At 37.7% G+C, this 22699-nt stretch overlaps 1 protein-coding gene across 2 annotated transcripts in view; it reads right to left on the bottom strand.

Annotated features, from left to right (window-relative positions):
- Positions 1-1327: 1327 nt before the first annotated feature.
- Positions 1328-22699, bottom strand: part of CDH2 (cadherin 2) — a 117369-nt gene continuing 95997 nt past the window's right edge. For both annotated transcript variants that reach the window (XM_071804166.1, XM_065830362.2), the window contains exons 14-16: positions 21377-21516; positions 9941-10105; positions 1328-2728 (exon numbers count right to left, since the gene is read on the bottom strand). In XM_071804166.1, the coding sequence (XP_071660267.1) occupies positions 2522-2728; positions 9941-10105; positions 21377-21516 (512 nt within the window). In that variant the 3' untranslated portion in view covers positions 1328-2521. The remainder of the gene's footprint in view (positions 2729-9940; positions 10106-21376; positions 21517-22699) is intronic.

Genomic DNA, 22699 nt, shown 5'->3' with positions numbered 1-22699 from the left:
TTGTTCCAGCAATAGAATTATTATGGTTAAAATACGTTTTTGCATAAATTACAGAAGACAGGAAAATCAATGTGCTAAAAGTGGCCTTTTGCTTATTTAACAGGCGTTTACAGTTCAAATAAATTATAAATGCCCTTTACAGATGTTTACCTTACTTAACTACGCATAGGCAGATTTTCATGTCCTGCTCTGTATCTTTTTTCCCCATGCTAACATGGAAATAGCTTAAGGAGGGTCACTGATGATTTTGACACGTTACTGAAAAATCAAGGCTTTGCTACAGTGTCAGGCTACAGGTGAAAACGCAGGAAATAAGTAACAGCCAGATATGCAGCCACAGGAATGACGTATCCCAGCCCAAGAGGATTGCTACCTCTCAGCTTTCACAAGCATCATCAGAACATGAAGACAGGAGACATGCCCATGAAAAGCACAGTCAAGAGGAGACACCTCACCAGCTCAGATTTCAGGATTCAACCCTGAAAGTCAGAGTCAAATTATGTTAATGACGGTTTGAGTGCTGACGAAGTGCTGAAGTGGCACCAGGCTGAGGAGCATCCCCACAGACCAACTCCCAGTGCAGAAAGCAGCTGTGCCAGTCCCAGGATCCACGTCCCCTCCCACTCCAGTGCTCCAACAGACTGTGAAACTGGGGCGCTTCTGCTGAGTTTAAGCTTCACACTGTTCACAATTAGGTCCTTAATGAGTGTAAATGTAGACATGAAACCTGAGCAGATTGCTGCAAGTGAAAGAAGGCAAAACTACTGTGCCTCCTATGTTTGCAAATAAACCATTGTAACAACTTAGAAACACGTTTAGTGATAACTGATCTCCTAATGGAACTTTTTGGTGAAGCTCCATGATCATGAGCACCTCCCTGAAGGACAGGACTCCATGTTCACTGAAGTTAACAGGGGCTTGTCTTCAGCGTAAGAAAGTCCAGGCAGTAGATGACTGCCAGGATCTTCAATTTGTTTTATTTATGCAACCCACAGCATAATCACACAATCATTGAACTGTCAGTCTAGAAAAGAGGCAAAAATGATGCAAGCTCTGTTATTTAGATAATCTACATTAAACCAAAGAGTTAGCCATTGATGTGGAATTGAAGATGTTGAATTCCCAGAAATGGTACAGACCATTTCACTTTTGCCTGGGAACTTCCCTTCCAAATTTGTGCCAAATTCTATATGCAGCTTATTTTCAGTCCAACAGTATCGAATGCTAAAGCAGTGCACGTAGCTTCTCACAAAAGTTTCTGTGTTTTTCTTTACTACAGTCAGGGCTGCTCAGGTAGGACAAAAAAAGAGCCAAACCAAGCACCAGATCCAAAATTAGCATTTTATTCAGAACGTTGGGGTCAGAGGTGTATCATTCATATTCTGGTACACAATACAGAGGCAAAGCTGTTCTCAGAAGTCTCTCCAGTTTGAAAGCTTCTCCCCCTTTCCCTCCCCACCCCCAAAACATACTGTATATTTACTCGTGCCACCAGTATCAGGCCAACTGCCCCCCCGCCCTTTTTTTGGTACAAATTATGTAAAACTTTTGTGCTAAGAACTTTTCTCCCTCCCCAAACAAAAAAAATAATAAAAATAAAAATAAAAAAAATATTGAGTACTCTAACTACAGTTCAACAATTGAATCAATGTCACTTGTTTGCAACCTGTTTTGTAAATACTTTATCCATAACGAAAGATATAAACATGCAAAAACCTGAATCCATAGTCCAAATAATACATACACGTGTTCTGAAGTTTCTGCACTTCTCCACAGACTATGCCAATAAAACATTATGTACACATACAATTTTTTTTTTACAGTGAAGTGGGAAAAAAATATACTAGAAATTAAAAAAAAGTGTACATGGATTAAGACCAAAATGTGTCTAACATTCTAGCATAAGAAAAAAAATCAATTCTGCTACAAACTGGTGATATGAAAACTCCCTTTATTTGCAACCAGCTGCATAAATTTTAGAATTTTAGTGAAAAAAAACCCTAACATCTAAAACTAGAAGTAATGTACATTGTTCCACCTCATGGTCTTCTCTCCCAGATAATAAAATTGTTCCATGAGGATTTTTTTGTTTATTTTTAATCTCCTTATTTTAATAAAAGCAATGCGATGTAACAAAAGCATGTTGAAGCATATTGTGTTTCACCTTACTCCTCCCCACCCCAACATATTTTGTCTCTTTAATGCATCATTTCATAAATCAGTACCATTAAAGCCTTAAACATAAAACTAATTCCGATCTGAAAAAGGTACAAAAAGGCACATAAAATCCCAGTGCTTCTGTACTGTAAAATTCAAGTGTAACTGAGCTCAATATTTTTTTCCAAACAGCATTGGATCACTGATATTCCACGGAGCCCAAATTGGTTTGCAGCCTAAGCCAAAGCCTTCAGCAAGCACTTGTGCTAGTAGACTACAAAGTTAAAGCCTAGCTTCTGTATGCTTTTGGGGAATATCAGTTGAAATGTTTGTACTTGTCCAAAAACAAAGTCCACTTTGAAGTTCAGTCATCACCTCCGCCGTACATATCAGCAAGTTTCTTGAAACGCGGGCCCCAGTCATTTAGGTAGTCATAGTCTTGCTCACCACCACTACTTGAGGAGTTAAGGGAGCTCAAGGATCCAGCAGTGGAGCCACTTCCTTCATAGTCAAAGACTAAGAGGGAATCGTATGGCGGGGCTGTGGGGTCATTGTCAGCTGCTTTAAGTCCCTGCAAGAAGGAGAGGGAGAAAAAAAAACAGAAAAATTGAGTTCTGTATCTGAGAGGCAAAACATAACTGGAATATCACAGTGCAGTTATGTATCCATTGCCATGTTGGGAAACCACATTCCAGTTCTTCTGCAACTCAATTCAAAACAGAATTAATGTTTCTGTAACTCCAGCAAGAACTAATTTAAATTCCCTTTAGAATGGCCAGGTTTTCAGCACTACAGCACTGGTCATTTTGAATGTAGCTGCAAATACAGTTCTAACAAAACCTTACGAGAATATTGTGGCACTAGGACCAATGCTAATAAACGTACAGTTTAAGAGCTACGCAGCTCACAACCTGGGGCATGAGCAATATGGGACTGGTTAAACAGACAGATGGGGAGAGAGAAAGAGGCATGTTTGCAAAGATTCCCTTCAGCAGCCATCTCGCATGGCCAATAACATATCCACTGACATTGCTGGCCTGCAGTCCATCTGCGTGTGCCAAAAGCCATATTTAGTTCTCTAAAATGCCTGTACCTCTGTTGGCTGCTGGGACAAAAAGATACAGTATGTCGGCTTAAGCCTTATGTGCTTTGTCATAACCACCCATAAGATTCCACCTGCTCTTCAGAAAACACACACAAACAATGACATCAAAACTAAACGCATAATTACAGCTATTTTTGTTTCCTTATTTTGAAGTATTATTCAAGTTATGAACACATAAATATTGGGTCTTCAGTAATTTTCAATTCCTGATCTCCAGAGCTGAATAACCCAAAATAAAACCAAAAGAAACTGAACAAGAGCGAAGTAGGAAAAGAACCACACTTCCTTCAGAGAAAAGTCTCTTCCCTCCTTGTTTTCTTACACAGGTTCAAACCTAAACAGTAGGTTTAATTTTAGAATATGAGATGTTTGCTCTGTGCTTTCCTGGGAAGATTTACAAGTTGAATATAAAAGGCTGAAGCCTGAAGTTAAAAGCCCTCTTGTGTTTTGGATTTTTTCAGCCTCACAGTTTCTTGCACAGGATTAGCGATGCCTTTTCAAGATCTTCCACTTTGAATAGGATCTACCCTGGCAGCCACTGACAAGGGATAATATATCTTCCAGAATTCTGTAAGGCTGAGATTTTAAATTGCTCACTGTTAATTCTAACCAGTCTGGTGGTTTTTTTTTAAATCAGTTTTACTTTTCATTTTTAGTGTTTATTTAAAGAATGGCTTTATTATACTCCAAATTATTTGAAGGATTGAGTGTGCCTCGTTCAAATTATTTAACATATTCTGTTTTTAGAAAAGTACGTTTTACTCTCAAGTGTGTTTAGTCTAAATGTGACATAATGGAAACGTATGTTGATTTTTCTTCTAGAAATGCATAAGTAGCTAACCCCATTAATTAAAGCACATGGCAATGATAAGGTAGAAGAAAATTTTATTGCCTATCCAAAATCATTCAGAAATGTGCAAAATGAACCTCAAATAATTTTGCTAATCAGTGGTGGAAAGGGCCAGTACATTTATCAAACTAATGATCTCTAATCAAGAACACATTTTGGACTTAAAATGATCGTTTCATGTAGTACAACATCAAGCAGGTTATTAATAGCCTGCATTAGAAGCGCTATTTTGTATTATCTGATAAGAATAACTGGTGATGCTTGTTATCTCTCTCTTTGGAGTTTTCCATCCTGATGGCCATATTAAGGACAAAAGATTTAAGATTCCAAAAAGGCAACAGCAAGTGTTGGAAGACTTCCCTTATCCAGCTTCAAAGCTGGGAACAGTTCTAAGGCTTTTTCTCAATTTCTGATTCTGAAGCAGAAATACAACTTTGCTTCTCAGGCAGTAACCAGCCTTTCAGTATTTACATCTTCCCTTAAGACTGCTTGGGGTGACAGACACCCATGCTTTTCAAAAACAGGTGACAGGGCAGAAGAATAAATACCATTTGAGCTTAAGGAGTGCTGAGGTAGGAATCCCAGGTATCAGTGTGTAAGAGTCATTTACAAAGTCAGCTTGGAGAAGAAATGCTATTTCCCTGCAATTCTGCCTAGTAACGGCCAGCCAAAGGAGATACTGATTTATTAAAAATCGGTGAATAGAACAATTGACTTAATCACTGCAGAAATTCTGATACCACCCATGGCAAGGCAGAAGGGAGCCTCCTTCCATCTTTTTTTCCAAAGGGGAAGGTTGGTTTTTTTTTTTGTGATTTGCTGCTGGTATCACAATAGCATTTAGAAAGAGAACTGGTTTTGAGCTACAGACTTAGAAGATAGCATCTCACTAACAAATTCACTGTTTCAAAGGTTGTGCTTACTGTGTAATCCATTTAATTCAGAGAAGGTAGCTATGGGCCATGTTATATAGGTATTGACTCAACTGCACAGCCCAAGCTACACTGACATTTGCACCTATCCACCTATCTTCTATTTAAGAATTCCTCAGATTCACAGTATAATGACTTAACTTGGTTTCTAACTCTTCAAACGGCTACCAAGTTTTCTGCTATATTTGTGTGGCAAGTTACATACTAAAACGACAAAGAACTACCATCAGTTTTTCCCTTTCCCTCTGCTAAGCATGTTATCCGAACCTACCCAGTGCACTGCTCCACTTTGCTGTTGGGTTCTCCAGCATGGCCTAAACTGGAGTTACTGGATGTCAGCTTTGGCAGTGAAACTGGCTTATGAAGTTCCCTCTGGTTTCAGTATTGACACCTTTTTCGCTTTTTATGCCATCCCTTTCAGTGGGTGGTACCACAACCTGCTGTATTGGCACAAGTAAAATGGCAACAACTGGCTGCCAAGAACTGCTTTTACTGCCATGGTTATTGTCAACCGCTTCTGAAGAGATCTCTCAGTTTTTCCCAGATGCGTTCAAGAATCTCAGAGCAGCAGAGTTGTTATAGTTATTTGGTTTACAGTTTCCTGATCTGAAAGTTCAAATTTTTTACTATATAGAAAAGCATATTCAATGCCAGAATTGCTGAGGCACACACTTGGAATCAGGTGATCCTGCTGGGAGACAGTGAATGAAGTCACATCTTGCATTTGCCATATCACCAACGCACAACCAGTAGTCGCAGAAGAACCATGACAATACAAAGGTCACCTTGAGACGTAGCACAGACTGAGTAGCAATCTCATTTTTTTTCTTCTTCCTCTTTTATATATGTCATGGCAACTAAGGAGATAAGGGGCAGAAGAGGAGAAACTACAGTGCCTTGACTGAGGAACAATGGTAACCTGAAGTTATACTTTCCTCAGGATGTGTAGCATTCTCAATTTGTCTCAAATCAAGGGAAAGAAAACCCCTCAAAATCTTGAACTAGCACGAAACATCACAAAATCTAATGCTTTTATTTTCATTAATCCTACTACTTAATCAGACTCAGCTGACTTTTGATGAGAAGGAAAGGAAGAACAGAGCCCTACAGGGAAATATGAAAATTGTTTAAATCTGGAACTGCTTTTTTACTTCGCAAGAGAAAAAGAGAAAACATCAAGAGACTCTGTTCTGCTTGGAGGTGGCACTGTATCGATAACCATTTACTAAGAATGAATTGAGGGTCCTCCATGTCCTCATGGGATGAGACCTGTAGTTTGTAATTTAAATTTAATTTACCTCAGGCTATGTCCTCTATTGATTAGAAATATATTCTTAGCCACAAACTCTCCACCACAATATAATTTGTTTAAGGTTTCTAGGGACAGCATAGGTGGTTCCTGAAAACAAGATTAACAAAGCTACTTCAAACAGGCCTAATGTATACTGTCTTGCAAATCCTGACTATTCTAAGTGTTAATTACGCTCCACACTCTGCACGCTGTGTTTTAAAAGGCTCAAAATGGAAAACAAGGTCTACAGAGGATTCTTAATAACACATGACTTATTTCACTGACTTGTTTGTACACTGGACTGGAAGAAAAGGAGGCTTTTTCCCTTCCCTCCTTAAATAAGAGATTCATCTATCCATTGAAACAGACAAAACAAGAAAATCCCCAAGGTCACTTAGCTTATGCCTGCAAAACGTATTTTGATTATAAGGCACCTCTGGAACCTTCTTATTTTAGAAAGTTCATAGCTCAGTGTTAACTTTATATATGTTATAAAAGTATTTGAAGTTTTTATCGTACTCGTAACTTGTTTTTCAACTGAGAAGTCATTAGAACACTATAAACCACTCACACTTATGTATTTCTTATTGAATTAAGTAGATATAACACAACTGATAACAGTTAGAAAATAACATACCAGAAGAAACAGAGTACTGCCAAAAGGAAAGAGACACAGTGACCCACTAGGTGTTTTTCATTTTTTGTTTCTACAGCTCTGTAATAAAAAAGGAAAAAAAAAAGAAAGAAAAAAAAACCAAACACCACCCCATGCTTGCTCAATGATGGTACCTATATCCTCCGATATCTGAAGTCAATGACCTATTGTTCCTTTTTGTCAAAAGTTGGGAATAATTCAGAGGCTAATCTGAACTATGTCAGCCGTGTGTCTGAAGTGCTGGTGAGCATTCAACAGACTAAATTAATTCCCACACATGGGCCAGCATCCCAAAGGATCATGCTGATCAGCATCTCTGGGAATAGGGCCAAGTCCTGCAAAAGACCAGACTGATCTCCAGGAGTGCTGCATCTTTTCAAACCAATGGGGTATGCAGACTTCGGTACCGAGCTCCCTGCTTACCTAGTGACTGCGCTAGTTTTGCAGGCAGTTTGGGTTAGGGCTGCCCAAGGGAAAAGTTCTTTGCTCAATGATGTTGAAGCTGGATGCAAACAGATATAAACTCAGCCCTTTCTTATCTTGCTATGTTGTTTTCACAGCTCTGCACATCTTCTGTATGAACTACCCTAAGAACGTCTGGTATGGGTTTTACCCAAGGTATTTCTTCCATTTACTCCAGGTCAAACTGAAAGGAACTAAACAATTTGTCTGGGTATAACCTTGCCAGGACTGCAGGTAGAATTCTCTGAAGAGAGTCGGAAAACTTGTGCAGCCTGAATACTTGTGTTCTAGATGATGATAATTTGGAAATTTAACTATAATAGTGAGTACTACTGTGAAAGACTGACTTTATTTTTCCTCAGTAAGACTTTCTAGAATCACATTTGCCATGGGAAATTTTAACATAAAACATGAACTAAGATGAAACTGTTTTGAAGAAAAAAAATTTCCATTTTGCTCAGTCTTCTGGCAAAAACAGACAGAGCATGGCCAACTTTTGGGTGGCTGTCTGTTAGAGACAGGGTTAGGTGGAGTCCCCTGTAGTAAAATGATACATTGCTGTGAAATCCTAAGGAAGAAATACCTTTCAAAGAAAAAGAAGCTAAATATATAAATACCTGAAACCTAGAAACAATTTCATATATTTCCTTTCAGTCACAGCATATAATTAATTCTGAGCTACCTTGCAGACAAGAAAATTGCCATGTTTTGTTTAGTTTCATATATACCTCTAAGGTTAATTTTATTACAGAGTCAATATTATTGACAATATTTTACTGTGTAAGAATAGCTGGGAAAAGCTCTATCTTTTGGGGGATGGCAAGGGGAATCATAAAGGGAAGTACTGATTTAATGCAATGAACTCCATGCTCGTCTGTACTGGGATATAAACACATTGGGTTAAATCAGGACAGCATGTACTGTTTCTAACAGCTCCATGTGTACACATTGATGCTATAATCTTCAAGAGTGATAACCTACTGAAAAATAGTATTGCAAGAATAGCTTGCTAAGTAATCTAAAAATTGTAGGAAGCTAGACAAACTCCATTCCCTTTCTGGCTTTCCAGGAGAACCACACTTCTTCCTTTTGTTGGCTCTGTAGAAGAGCTTGATAGCTGCTTTAAGGACAAAAAAAAAAATAAAATCAGGGTGTTGAGGATCATGGGTTCTTCCTGACCGCCTGACAGGTGGGGAGTGTCTGGTGACAGCTGTGTGAGAACAGCATGGGAAACTCTGGAAGAAGGTGAGGGAGCACAAGGAAGTTCTTGTGCATGTTGCCTCGGCTGGCAATGCGGGCCTTGTATTGTCCCATGTCTATTTTCCAGAAGCTGATTTTAATTGTAGTATTTAGAAGTACAAGGCATTAAAAATCCTCTTCGTTGAGACATCTGTTTCTAATATAGCTCTTTCCCAAACCTGGAGTCTCTTAAAATACAATGTGTTATGACAATATTTTAATGTCTCCTGCTAGTCACCTCCCTGTAGGTTTTCTTATAATTGTATCGCTCTGTACCTTAACAGGAGCAAATTTAATTTTCTACAGCTTGCTAACACAAAAGCCTCCAGTATACTAGCCTGACTTTTCTTTAAAGCAAACAAGAACAAACACATTTGTAAAAACAGTTCTACAATATTTGTCCAGCTGTAATTGCCAAGGAAGATATGAGAAAATTAGAGAAAATAATTAACTACCACTATTCATCTACAGAATACAGCTTATTTTTAAGTGGTAAATTTTAGTTTAGTATTTGTTTTCCTATAACCAGGAAGCACAAGAAACACATTCTATCTTAAGTTCCACAAAACCAACGATATACGACTGACCAGGGATAGAAATAATGAAACAAATATTTGTTGGAGCATTTCTTCCAGAACTGTAATATGAATCTTACTTACATTTATCTTTATTAGACTGAAGAATCAAAGATCATGCAAAGACTTTTAAAGCTCTATGACAAGTATTAAAAGCACTTACATAACATTTAATTTAGCTGCCCTGCTCACTAATCGTATTTGATGGAATTCTTTCAGTCTTATTGAAGGTACTCAATTCCCACTATTATCTGGATTCAAAGGGTAATGTATGAGGAAAATGAAAATGAACTTCTCCCACTATTAAATTACTGTGAATTAATAAATGAATTTAGGCTGCACTATAATTTTGTTAGTCTATTTATTACTTGGAACCCATAGAACAATCCTGCTTGGAGATACTGTGGTTGCAGCTGATAATGTATTATGAATGCAATTAATACAAACATACAGAAGTTAATTGATACATCTTCCCTTTCTGTTTGAATGGGTTAATTAGATTTGTCTGTACTTTAAAAGAACATATTTACTTCTATCTAGCAAGACAATTTTAATTGTCTAAGTAAGTTTTTAGAAGTTATTATGTTCAAACATAACAGCTACTCATGCAGACTACAATTGGCAAAATATAAAAGCTTATCAGATCTTAGGAGGAAACTTTTTCTCTCCTTTACCTCATTAATGAAGTCCCCAATGTCCCCAGGATGAGGAGCAGCTGATCTGACTGGATACTGAGGTTCTGCATGGATTGGCCTTTCATCAAGACGTCTGATTCCAACAGGTTTGATGGCATCTGGTTCCACAGTGTCAGGCTGCTGGAGCTGGCTCAAGTCATAATCCTGCAAAATATGAAACAAAAACAGTACGTCAGGAGAACTTCAAACAATATGTGTCGGGTGAAACGCGAGGAGGAAGAAAGGGAAGATGTAAAGTATCATATCACCAGAAGTCCTATTTTCAGGATTGTAATGCTTACTGACAGTAAGTCAATAACACTGTTATTTGCATACCAACAGGATGTTATTTGATTTATACTCCCTGAATCTACCATTTTGATTCTATTCCATCAGATTTGTAGACCTTCTCATGTTTTCCATTGAGAAGCAAGGATTTGAGTAGTACTATTAAGAGACTAAACACTTTGCCTAGTAATGATGATTTACTGCATGAAGCAAAGATGCCAAATCCAACTCTTCTTTTTCTAAGCAAATAAATGCCAGAAATTCTCATCCTGAGAAAGAGGCAAGTGCACTGCTCTGCAGTGTTTTATAATACCTTCAAAGAATGAATTTAAGACTCCTTGCGGATTTCTTGTGGCTTCCCTAACATGCAAGCCAAAGGGGGAAAAATGTCATAAGAAGTACAAAGCTTATCAGATTTAGCCTTAATTCTAAGCACTTTCTCAAGATTACTTGTGTATCTGTGCATTAAGTACTTGATGCCGCATTTTCAAACTCTGGCAGACTGATGAAGCTAGCATAGCACTATGAATTCCAATAAGCAATACGTATGTATAGAAAAATTTTAATTAGATGAATGTTTATGTACTTTAGACAGATATGCCTGAATACTATTTGAACAGTGCGATGCATTTCAGCATTGTCATTCACCTCACTGTTGTCATGTCTAGAAAGCACTCGTACTCTAGGATTCCTTCGCACAAGGCACTGGTAGAAATGCAGAATAAAGAACTGGGCTTAAAGGCTTAAAATAAAGCCATTCATGAACTATCAGTAGACTGGGGCTCACGTCTGCTCTACTATATGCCAGATACCCTGCCCCACAAATAATCCAAGCAGTTGACGAACATCCTAAATAAGGTCCTTTATCATCAGTCTCCTTTTTTCAACAGTGCTGCTCTGGTAAAAATCTTACTTATAATCTCAACTTGCTGAAAGCTGGCTGTGCAGACAATTACTTTTTCTTTGATTCCTAACTGTCTGCTAAAGGAAGGAAAGCAAGCGTTCACTTCTGCTGTCACAGGAGGTAGGTCCTTTTTGAGAGTATTACCTCCTGTGACCCCCAAACCAGACTTTTCAACAGCAAGAGGGGGCCTGACAGCAGTGAAGGTAGTTTGTTGGAAGAACTGTAACTGATTGTCAAAATCCACTCCACCTTCTAATTTGTTACTTGGGTCCACAGCTGACTGCACACAAACATACAGTCAAAAAAGGTGGAACAGCTCCACTGAGATCTGAGAATGCAGTTTCATATGCTTTAATTAGATTACAAGTTCCTTGGGGCAGAGCTGTAACTTCTACCCTTTGGTTCTTCATGTACCAAACAGAAAAATAAGTGATCTCCATGAAGCAGTATGCATTGGAGAAAAGTAAACAGAACAGAACTTTTTATCCTTTCCCTTTATATTACATAAAATAAATCAAGGTAGTTTAGAGAAGTGCTATCAGAAAATCCTATTAAACAGATAAGGATGTACTTTTTAGATTTTATAAATATGTAACACAAGAGTGCTTTTCATACCCAACCAAAAGATGAAGGTAAAAACCACCAACAGGCAGAAATAAAAAATACCTTTTTTCTTTTGTACTAAGCATTTCGTTATAGAGGAATTCAAATAGGTATGGGTTAATTAAATAACAAGGTATTAAATCCAGGAAAGCCTCTCTGGTCATTTAATTTTTATAAAGATAAATGTTTTTTCCACCCACTCGCATATGCATACACTTGTTTCTGATTAGTGGTCATACAGAAATGCAATATGAATCAAGTCAGTCACCCTAATGTCTTCTCATCTAAGGCCATCCTCTTGTGAGTATGTACAGTTTGAGTCACCTCCAAGCTCTACAGGAACACAGACAGCGAAGATTACCATCTGCAAGGTAACAGCAGTGCAGAATGTGTCCTGATGTGGATCCCCACTTTGGTTTTCTTTTCTAGGATAATTTATGACACTGCTATCTAGCCTTCTATCAGGCAAAATTTATTTTGCAGGTCTATTAGTGTCTGGACAGAAGAGAAGATACATTGTGCTTATTAGAGCAGACTCTCAAATCTCTCTTATCATTAAAATCAATAGTAACTGTACATCAGTCAGGTATGGCAAGTCATCCAACATCTCCCCAAACTGGCTCAGTGCCGTACAAACACAGCATCATGCAACAACGCCACCTGTTCCAACGTTCTGTCTAAAGTCAAGTCTACTCAACTAATGTAAAGTAGAAGAAAGAAAAATGTTCTAAAGAGTCAGGGTATAAGCTGTTCAGTGCTGCTGAAATTCTGTCTCTTTGCTCAATACTGCATTCACAGCTAGAAAAATGGGAAAACTTTTAATGTATTACCTGAAGTTCCTGAACAGACTTTACGGTTAGTCTAAACAGAGTACATTATGATAGTTAACTGCAAAAGTGACAACTAAATGGAAAACTATGGCATACCAGAGAGAGAACAAGACATGCTGGGGTAGGTTAGGATAGCCAGCTTGGAGCAACATTCTGGGTAATTATTTTTACTCTCTTGTTTCAGGACCACAAGTCAACAAGTTTTTACCTTCGCTCCAGTCGTTTTCCATTTAATCTGTTCATAATTACAACCTGCTGAGGGACTAACAAGGAACAAGATTAAGCCCTCAATTTGAAATGTACCTGAACAAAAGCTGTGAGCATCTAATTCACATGGCTGCCATTTTTTGACAGATTTATTTATTTACACTGTTTACCCCCAACTCCAGCAATTTTAGAACAAATACCTCTTTCCCTTCCTTCAATTTGGATTTACGCAAATCCAAAGGGTTTCTGGACAAGTTTAGATTGCTGATGGAAAGGAGAACTTAGCATTAGTTCTTCTCTACTGGTAGGTTGCTAAAACATTTTAGTTTACCCCCATTTTGCATCTAACAAAAACTCAGGCCTTTAGAAACAAAAAATTTAAATTAGTCTGATTGTCCAAGCCTGCAGTCAACAGGGAGACAGAAATGCCCTATTCTACTACAGGGATCTAAGTGAAGCGAGCTGAATGATCTCCTGTCTTTCCCCTGGTTTATAAAAGGATCTGATTTCACTGGATGAGACCATACAGCTACTTTTTAGATAACTGGTGGCTGAAGAGATGACAACTTTAATGTTTTATTCTATACTTTTCTTCAGGTAACCACCAGTACTTCTGTCTCTGGTTCTGGCATCACTATTTGGTCTTGCTGAATAAAGCCCTGACATCTGCATTGAAGCAGAAAAAGTTCTGCTTTTGATTTGCTTTTAAGAAAGAAAATAAAGTCATGATGTACTATAAGGGCATTTTATCAGAAGTTACATCTTGCGAAATTAAATAATCTAAAAAAATCCCTGCAAAACCGCACCAACCTCCTCCAAGCTGATTATACTGACTTTATTAGCTATTTGCTTAGTTCTAGACAGCTTTAAGCAAAGACTGAGACCATTACTAGCTCCCACCTCACATTCCTGAAACGTGAGATCCCAGTGAGACAGTGCTAAATGTCAGAAACAGCTACCCAAGCCCTACCAATTAATCACCTTAACAGATGTGGAGGTAGAAGGGTCCAAAATCCCAAAAAGCCCTTCTTTAAGAACATCGACAGAGTGCTGGAAGCATAGTGCAAGTATCTCAACTTGAATAGAAGAAACATCCAGAAGAGAAGAAGCTGCCATTTTATGTTTCCCAGTAATTGTTGATTTACAGAGAAACAAGATAATGCAGCCTTCAAAATCTCTTCCCTTAAACAACTTCCTCTTGTGCAAGGCAGCTATTCATTTAGCAGCACTTAAGTAATAATCTCTCATACAGCAGTCAGCAGTTACAGCAGTAGGAGAGATTTCTTTAAAAAACTACCTTGCTTTCTGACTGACAGTTACCAGATTCTACAATCACTGAAAAAAGAAGGCCTAAAAACAACCACCAAACCTGAGGCAACAGGCCAGGAAATAAGAGTTTCTAAGAAGCTTCTAGTTTTATAAAGCTAATACCCCCCATTACCCCCCACTGGATTAGCTGTTCTGGTTGTGTTTGCATTTTAGAAGATTTACTTAAGTTCTTGGCAAAAGCTGAACAAAGTAAAAAAAAATCAGAGTAACTGGACCTGCTTTATATGAACACATACTGGAGTATTATAAAACACAACTGTGAACAGCAGCATCAAACCACAGCTCAGTAAAAGTATAATTTGCTACACATATACAGGACTGACTGCTCCAGATAGGAAAACTCTGAAAATATTGGAATTATATCTCAATTGAGTTTTCCACTAGTGTTTTCACTAACACTGACACATCTCAGTACACGTGATCTGACGTATTCATTAACGATTTATGAATCAGGTTTCTCTGTTATCTCAAAGCTCTCATCACATTTCCTGGCCATTCATTAGACTGTGTCATACACTTTTTGGAATGCCTTCCTTTTTTTTTTACTTTGTACAGAACTGAAGCTTTGGCTGTGCATGAATACAGGCCTGGCCAGATGAGCAATATAACAAAAGCACTATAATTGTTTCTCATTTTCAAAGGATGTAGCCTTTGCAAGGGAATATGAAAGTCTGAATCTATCCCCATGCAAGAAATAATCAATTTAATTGTCACAAGATCACTTAATTTGATGGTGAGAGCTGGAGGTGTCATTCACTGAACAAAATCAGCTGCACTGAAAGCAGCGTTGGCAGGAGTCTGCATTTCACCCTCCCCTTTTACAGGATGGTGCTCCATTTTATTGTTAGCTTAAGAGAACAGAGCAAACTATGACGATGTACCTATGGATAAAACACATGTTCTGCTTTGCCTTTGTGTTCCAAAGACAATTAATGTCGACTTCAATAGAGAAATGGGATGGGGAAGCAAGGGAAGAAATATTTTACACAGCTGAATGTTCCCATCTGCCAAAGCCTTTTAAAAACACAGAAAACTTAAGTGAAAAACAATCCTGCTACATCTTACCATTCTACCCCCAAACCCACTAAAACATCACCCTAAAAACTATGACAAATTTGCACATAAAATATTGCTCGAGTTCTGCAAAACGTTCCAACCTGCGCTAAATCCTGTATCTGCTGAAATAACGAGACTCCAAAAAAGGCAAAGCACAGAGGACCGACTAGATGTAGGCTGCAGGCGAGAGGCCAGTTAAAATGCCTGCGCTAACAGTTGCTCTTTCTTTGCCACTCACTTTTTGATTACTTTCTGCCATATTACTTTTCCCATTTTTTTATGATTGATGCATCTGGAGTATTACAAGTTAATAATTTTAAAGATAACCAAGAAGCTAGCTTATCTTTTTTAATAATAAAAAGGTTAAACTCCAGCTGCAGATAAAACACAGTAACATGCGTCAGTTCTAGATAGGATAAAATAAAACACAACACAATTTTGTAATGGAATTATGGAAATATTACTTTTTGGAAGATAAGATAAAGATTCACCATGGAATGACAGTAATTCCTCCACAGGAGCACTGCATGAGTCACTCATTCAAAAAAATGAAGTTAATGTCTTAGTAAACAAACACAATATCCAAAATAACTATGTTCTAATTATCGTATTGTATATTCCTAGGAATATCTTAGCAATAATTATTTCATTCATTATTTCATTCACTAATGCAATGCAAAATAACAGAGAGTGAGAGTAAGTGATCAGAATAACATTCAGATAGGCTGGTGAAAATCATCAAGTGAATTTATAAAGATCATCAAGTAGGTAAGGACCACTGTCATGTTTACAACCGAGGTTATGAACAGCACACAAGACTGATGCAATGTCAAGATGTAGGCACACAGAAAGTTATGATAATAATAAAAAAATTTCAAAGGATTACGCAATTAATTTTTATCAATGACACACAAATGGTGGAACAAAGCTACCTCTTCTATAAAGGAACAATTTCTGCTTAGAATTCAAATTTAGATCCTGTACACATAAAAAATAAATCATTATGCTTTTATTTTTAATGCTATTATCATTAAAATAAATTCTACTTTTTTTTTCTATATATAAATGAGTAATAAAAACATGACAAAAGCAAGCTATTGACTAATGTATGAATACGTTTGTAAGAAAAGGTGATGTAGAAAGGAATGAGTAGAATCGCTACAAAGAATAATACTTTGAATAGGAATAAAATAATTGCATTAGAAACTCCGGTGCTGAAGAAATCTGAGAGCAATATTAAAATACAGGTTCAAAAGAGCTGATGTGCAATACGTTTGAAGAGTACCACCCACTTCCTTGGGCAACTTGCTTCAACTGGACCACCGGAGTGAGCAAGTACTACTAAAACTCAGAATACACTACAGAATTGGGCTCAAAAGAGATGAGAAGATCATCTTCTGCAATGAGATGTATACAAAAGCAGTTCGATGGAAAAAAAAAAATGTATCACAGTTATCAGGTTGACATATGCTGCATGTATCCCAGTTGAGCACTCACTGCCTTGTTGTAAATCACACGAATGGCCCAAGATATGCGATAAAAACGAATTAGTGATGCTTATGGGCTGTGATCTGCTATGCGTGTGAACCGTGCTGCAAACATGTGCTAAATGTTTTAACACTCAGACAACATGAGGTTTTAGTGTTTTGAACTGAGAATAGTGTTACAAGCTAGGAGCACATCATGTCAGGGAAGAGTATCCATCATTTGCATCTCGTACCTCCCGTCCACTAAAGAACTACAAACTCTAGATCATGCGGTCCATTAATAATCAAGACAGTCGCCACCAGCTTCATCATTTGTAATTAAACTAGGTACATCTATTTCAGAATATAGCAAACTGTAGTGTGTCATCCCCCCAAAACTGCTGAGTTAAACATTCAAGTGGAATTTTAAGAAGTCCCAAAGCAAACAAAAAAATTCCACAACACCTACCCCTTCCCCAAACCAGTAACTAAACCAGTCCCACTGACTTCTGTGGAATGATGCTGACTTAAAACCTCTCATGGCGCAGCCCCTGTAAGTCAGATAGCCAAATTCTTAAACAAAATCCTGAAAAGAACCACAGATTTGCTATCTGGAATACCTCTGCCCTCTCTCCTTCCTCTCCTGTCCCCAGCTTCTGTTAGTACAGTGATCTTTCCTGATACCTGGAAAAAGTGTTTCTGCCTGGACAACCGGAGTGCTATACAGCTTTCAGAGCCAGTATTTCAGCCCAATTTCTGAAAAACAAAAGTTCAGGTGAAAAGAGCCCAGAACATATCTGGTGTTCACAATGCTCTTCAGTGGGGAGCAGATTGACTTCAGTTATGACCCACAACTCAAGAGCTTTTCTGGTTTAGGGAATTAAAAGCGTTTTTCTCAGCTGCTGTGGAGATCACATGAGCCTGTGTACCTCCTGTCAGGCTAGAGGAAGACTATGAATCATTCAAAACCCTTAATTTTCTTTACAAGCATCCAGTCTAGCAGAGTGAACAAAGCAGGCCAAGATGGTCTCAGATGGGATTAACAGGAGACCTTCACAATGGACTAAACTGTTATTTTAAGACTTCAAGTCATAATTCCTTGGAAATGCTAGCACAGGAGGAAAAAAAACAAAAACAAAACAAACAAACAACAACAACAAAAAAAACCCACAAAAAACCAACCAACCAACCAACCAACCAAAACCAACAAACAAACAAGCAAAAAACCCCGCTAAGCACCAAGCAGGAATCCCACCTCGTTGCTGACAGCTGCTATGACTCAGAGGAACTAGCTGGAATTCGGAACTCACCAAATTTGTTGCAGGAGACATTACTCTGATAGCATGTACAAAGAGTTTGAAAGGAACACGCTGAGCATGCTTTAGGAGTTTCTGGGTCTGCTGTGACAGCTAGGAAATGCAACTGCATAGCTTCCAAATAAATAAATAAACAAACCCTCTTAAATAAATAAACTACTCCAAAAGCAAAACCACAAGTCTAAAAGTAGTTTGGTTCAGGATGTAAAGAATCCTAAGTTCTAGTCCTTCAAACCCTGCCAGCCATGTCTTCAAGTCACCTAAACATCTGGGATAAAGAAGACATATATGAGGCCAAACAGGGTAAACCTTCCAAGCACTCACCCCAAAAAGCAGATGATTGTAAAAAGGTCTAAGTAATTTGCTTGCTATAAACAGAAGTAAGTAATTTTAAAAGATACAGATTATGAAAATATCTGAAGCTTCTAAAATACTGTTTTCACTGAGATTCACACAAAGCTTTGAGCATTCTCTTCTGTTTTGCTGCATGAGATGCACCTTGGGATGGATGGTTCTGTGTTTCTGAGTCACCTTGTGCACTGCCTTCTACTGAAACTGCTTGTTCAATCAATCCTGGTGGTTTTGTGGAGAATGCACCATAAAAAGTTAATATTGATGTATTTTCCTCTGTCATTTGCTGATGACTTGTGCATGCAAGGTTGACATGAAATAATTTTTCTTGATTTTAATAGAACAGTGTCAGTTTTATCCTACGAGGCCTCACTCTGAAAACAGATTTATGATAGCAGTCTCATGCTTTTTTAGAACACTTCAACTTCGACACTTTAATGCTTGCTTTAACTTTGACAAAAATCCAAAGACCTTTATGGCCAATGCCTTTTGCCCACAATGTTCTACACACAGCTTTGCCCATACAGGACTTTGCTAAGCTACGGTTTGCAAAAATGAGATTACTACTTGTAAAGAACTTGTTGGGACATTTCAGAAGCTTAGAATTCCAAATTCTTAAACCTCACATAAAATGTGTGCAAAACCAAATAAAACCCAAGCAAATACAATTTTCCCTCTTTCCCCTGGGCATAGGAGGTGAGGGGGCAAGGAAGAAACCAAGAAGAAATGAACCCAGGAACTATTATGATCTAGTTAAGCATCAGTGGAAACTAGATTTTACAAAACGTCAAACCAACATAAAGTAAAATCATCTCCCTGAAAAGCAAGACAGAACTTATTTCCATTATCCATTGTAGATAGAAAATTAAGTGCCTACATGTAAGGTTTCTGCTCTCTTTTCAGCCATTCTGGACAGCAACAACTTTGGAGCTGTGGGAGAATCTACCCCCTTTTTGCCTACACAGTGGTCTAAAACTTTCGCCACAGAAGCGGTTATAAAAACTTGCTATACTTTGTATGAGCTTTTATTTTCTCTTCCTGCAATGTTTGTTACGTTTGGAATGTATGAAGACCCTTTAGATCCTCAGACACTATGGTCTACTGCTGACTGGATCAGGAAAGGGATCAGAGTACCTGCACTATGTTGCTGGCAGCTCAGATAATTAATTTGCAATAGCAGCCTTACAATTTGTGTTAAGAAATCAAGCCAGGGATTTGTGGCTAAAAATCATTCAAGATTCTATAAAGCCCTTAAACCTCACCATGTCTACGTGCTTCCTCTGCTCACTGTGAGAGTAAATGACCCTAATTTCACATTTCTTACTATTTTACTGCTACTCCACCCACTGAGAGTTTGCCCTTTCACTGCATACGCTACACTCATTCACTGCTGGTGAAAGGCTGCACTTATGGACGGTTTACATCCTGCTAATCTTCACAGCATTCACACAATGTTACCTCCTGCTGTACTACCCTGACTACACCTCTCACAAAGACAGCACTTTCACAGGAGAGGAGCACAGTACAAACTGGACAGAAGTGACTTCAGCACCATTTATAAACTATTTAGTATTTTACTCTCATTGTACCATTACAACCATGCTTACAGTTTCTGATCTGCAGCTCAACCTCTCCCAACACTACTCTAGCATCACCTACAACTTCCCAATGAACAGTACATGCTCTGAGAACTTTACTGACTCTGTCCTGAGGGTTGTGTGGACAACAATTAAAAATAATTTTTAAAAAAACCACATGAAAATTGCTAAACAGATACTCCAGAGAATTGTGGGTGAAGAAGAGCTGGGGATATGTGAACTGGAAAATTAGTTCTCACAGGATTGAGTTTTATTGGTATTTTTTAAGCATGTAACTTTTGATGCAATAACAGATGTACAAACAGGATGCAATTCTTGTATTCAAACTATCTGTGTACAAACAACTGGAATACATACATAGACTCAAAGGGTTGTCATCAATTTATTCAGTAACATCAGCAATTTTCCATAACTGCATAAACTGAAGTTTCCTTTGTAAATTGCTTAAGAAGAGTTACACAGAAAAGCCAGGAAGTAGAACAGTACTTGGGGAAATGTAGGAAGCATGGAAATTACTAACGGGAACACAAATTTCAAACAAACAAACAAGCAGAGGGAAGCTATAAATGTCTGTACCAGTGAAGGGAGACACTTTTCAGATAACTCAAGTGCCAGATGACTGTGACTGGGGAAATGTGGAAGAATTACACTAAATTTTTCAAGGCTTTTTTACTGGAAAATTTCCTAGGCTCTATTATATGCACTGTTCCCTTCATAATTATTACAATTCTACCACTAATAATGTGCATAAGTCTAGTGTTTGTCATGTCCATAAAGCACTTAATAAACCTCCTCTGAAGGAAGGAAATCGCACTGCTTGGAAATTCACTGACTTGGAGAGAGAGGGAAACACAAGCTATTCTTAGCATATACACATCACTCCTAGTCCTCTGACTTATCAGCACTGGTTCAACCAGAGGTGACATGAGAGTAAATGCATATGGCACCTGCCTGGGAAGGTATTTGAATGAACACAGATGTGCCCTGACAGCTATTTGTAACATAAATACTTTCCAAGCTGAAATCCCTGTAGTGGCCAATCTGTCAATAGCCAACATTACTGTATATCTAGAAAGGCATTCACCCACCACTAAAAAAAGGTCATATTTGGAATAGACTATATTAGGCACTCTGCACTGGTGATTATGTACAACAGGATCTCAGACACGGAGTGAAGAAGGTTTACAAACTGCAATGAGAGTGGAAATTAATTTTCATTTAAATACAACAGCCTTAGTTGGAATATGGGCAGAATGCTGACACCGCAAGTGGACAAGATACTGGTTTTATATCTCATCCAAAAGGCAAGCAACTGGTATTTCTGGAACTGCAAAAAACACCAGGAGGAAGCCATGTTAGCTTTCAGGTTTTTTTAAATATTACTCAGCACCCTCAGTAGTTAATGCAATAATTAGCTACCTATCATAACGTGTCATTGGAAAAAAAATAAAGTGCAGAGTAAAGTGCAAGCCATTATTCATTCCTCACCTGATCTTCTTCTCCACCACCTTCTTCATCGTATTTCAGAATGTTGTCCCTCACATCATCTTCTGGATCAATCAAGAGCTGCTTTGCTTGACGTTCTTTATCACGGCGTTTCATCCATACCACAAACATTAGAACTAAAACTACATTGCAAAAAGAGAAGACAAAACCACATTTTGATTCTGAAGTAAAGCCATGGAAAATTGTACATATTTAACACCAAGACGAAAAAAAAGGAAAATAAAAGAAAGAAAAAAGGAAATAAAAAGAGAAAAGAAAAAACAGAAAAAAGAAAAAAATAGAAGAAAAAAGATGAAAAGAAAAAAAGGAAAAAAGAGAAAAAGAAAAAGAAGAAAACAAGGGGGGGGAAAAAAAAAAAAGAAAAAAACCCCAAGTTGGCTTTAACTGTTCTGGATGTGCTTGGTTCTTTTAAAGGAAAAAAAAAAAAATCATAGGAGGCAGCTTAAGCCAAAGAAGTTTAAACTCAGGCTACTAGAGGCAATTTGATTTGGAAATCAATCACATATTCAAGGTTGTAAGTCACAAATCTGTCCCACATCTGCAAAATACACTTGTCATGAAAAGAAGAAAGAAAGGTCAAGCTTCATAAACCAGTGGATTCAGAAGGGAATCTTCTCCAGTAGTGGCAAGAAATCTGAAAAACTATATTACTTATATTTTTTTCTGCTATGACCCAAGAATGTATAGCAATTTATACAGTTTAAATAGCTTTGATGTTTGAACATCACCAAGCTTAGGCCATTTTGGCATGCAACTCAGCAGTCCAGGAGAACACACCATATTGTTGTCTAAGTCTAGATTCATGTTTAGAAGGAAGATGAATCTAGATTGAGGAAAATACAGTGGCATTTAGAACTATATATTGTTAATCTTTAATCGTAACAATTTATACTGTTTACAAACTAGAGCTTGTTAAAGAAAACCAAAAGAGAAACGAAATAGAATAAACACGAGTAAATGAATTTCCAATACAATAGGCATGTTTCCAATTACAATCATCTTAATGGAAAGAAGTTCCAATGTATCTAGAATGTCAATACATGAAGAATATCTTATATGATTTGATAGTTTCAATAAGGCTCTGTTAACTCAATATCTAACATTTTAAGAGTATTTTGTATCAGGAAAATAATTGTACTGCACTTGTGTACAGCCATGGGTTTAGATAGGCTCAAATAAGGCTCAAATACTCTTTTTTTTTTTTTTTTCAATTACCCCTTTCCATCATTTTGTATGTTCTAGACTGGTGCTCAGCATACTCTGAACAGATTAATCCCCTTCTTGTGTTTCACCACAATCAGAAAT

Source organism: Patagioenas fasciata, chromosome 2 (assembly GCF_037038585.1).
Source record: "Patagioenas fasciata isolate bPatFas1 chromosome 2, bPatFas1.hap1, whole genome shotgun sequence".
NCBI classification, from domain to species: Eukaryota; Metazoa; Chordata; class Aves; order Columbiformes; family Columbidae; genus Patagioenas; species Patagioenas fasciata.
This window is presented reverse-complemented; position numbering and strand designations above follow the sequence as displayed.